This window comes from Charadrius vociferus, unplaced genomic scaffold (assembly GCF_000708025.1).
Source record: "Charadrius vociferus isolate BGI_N301 unplaced genomic scaffold, ASM70802v2 scaffold109, whole genome shotgun sequence".
In the NCBI taxonomy this organism is placed as follows: domain Eukaryota; kingdom Metazoa; phylum Chordata; class Aves; order Charadriiformes; family Charadriidae; genus Charadrius; species Charadrius vociferus.
In genome coordinates this window covers 3174772-3176129 of record NW_009650060.1, presented here as the reverse complement: position 1 = coordinate 3176129, position 1358 = coordinate 3174772, and the positions used below count along the sequence as shown (strand labels likewise).

At 45.9% G+C, this 1358-nt stretch overlaps 1 protein-coding gene across 1 annotated transcript in view; it reads right to left on the bottom strand.

Moving 5' to 3' along the window:
- NXPH2 (neurexophilin 2) overlaps positions 1-1107 on the bottom strand; it is a 2780-nt gene extending 1673 nt beyond the window's left edge. Inside the window, exon 1 of the mRNA XM_009891711.1 lies at positions 997-1107. Within this exon, the coding sequence (XP_009890013.1) occupies positions 997-1107 (111 nt within the window). The remainder of the gene's footprint in view (positions 1-996) is intronic.
- Between the last annotated feature and the right edge of the window lie 251 nt (positions 1108-1358).

Genomic DNA, 1358 nt, shown 5'->3' with positions numbered 1-1358 from the left:
AATGCAGAAGGTGAGCATACGCTCAAGAGGTCAGAAGCAGCATCTGTGTTTCAACAGGCTAGAAATGATCATCTTTTTCTTTTTAGGTCCTTTAAAGCTTGAACGTAAGTTTTGGAGAACGTGTTTTCAGGGTTTGTTCTCTTCAGCACTCTCTCATACTGTCATAGAATCGTTATGGTTGGAAGAGACCTTAAAGATCATTAAATCCAACCGTTAACCTAGCACTGCCAAGTCCACCACTAAACCATGTCCCTCGGCACCACGTCTACACATATTTTAAATACCTCCAGGGATGGTGACTCCACCCCTTCCCTGGGCAGCCTGTTCCAATGCTTCACAACCTTTTCTGTGTATAAATTTTTCCTAATATCCAATCTAAACCTCCCCTGGCCCAACTTGAGGCCATTTCCTCTTGTCCTAATGTACAAAGAAAAACGTTTTTCAGGTGCAATTATTCTTACAAAATGTGTGAACAGAGCGAAAAGGTGCTTAAAATGGAAAGAAGAAAGAAGGGTGTTGTGCTGCCCTCATCCCCAAACTGCCGTCGCCGCCTCCTCCTGGCAAAACGTCACTCTCGCTTCAGCACGGATCACGCAGTGCCAGGGTGGGGATGGTGGGCTCCCAGCATCGCTACTGCACAGGATGGGCTTTTCATTATCCAGTAGGCAACCGCACAGCAAGATCACGGGGTGGAAGTTTGCTGAAAGCGGTCAAAACACCGAGGGCTGATGGTGAATTCATGGGGTGCATTCCCCTGTCTCACTGGGGAAGCTGCAGTGATGGGCTTGATGTTCCCTCTGCTGCTGATCCCAAAGGGGTCTTCTGCGCCTTTGGTTCTGAGCAGTATTCAGTTTCTGTAATATTCAGTTGTTATTTCTATAATCTTCAATTTTTCATTTCATCGTCTGGCAAAGATGGGAAACTCCAAAGCCTTTAGTCTTCACTGGGGCCTGTTCTCCAGCAATAGGCTCGAAACCAGAGCCCAAACCCACTTACCTTCCTGATTGTCCCTAAAGCGGTAATTAAGATTGAATGTTGAATGATTGAATGATTGAATGTTTGGCCACCACGGCAACATTCACAACTTGCAGGTTGAAAGGCGGCCATCGCGATGGCCAAATAAATCTGCGGCTGGATCGAAATGTAGCGGTCAGGTGTGTGTCTGCAGAAATACGTTATTTTCTGCTTCAGATTAGAAGAAGGGGAAAAAAGACAACTATGATCACTCCCAGCCTGAGGCCTTGTATGTCAACTTTCCGCCTCTACGCTATGTTTTTTATGGCTGAGCTATGAACCCGGGAAAATAGGAGATTCTAACGGAAACAGTGACAGATGCTTATCTGTACTAGCACAAATAG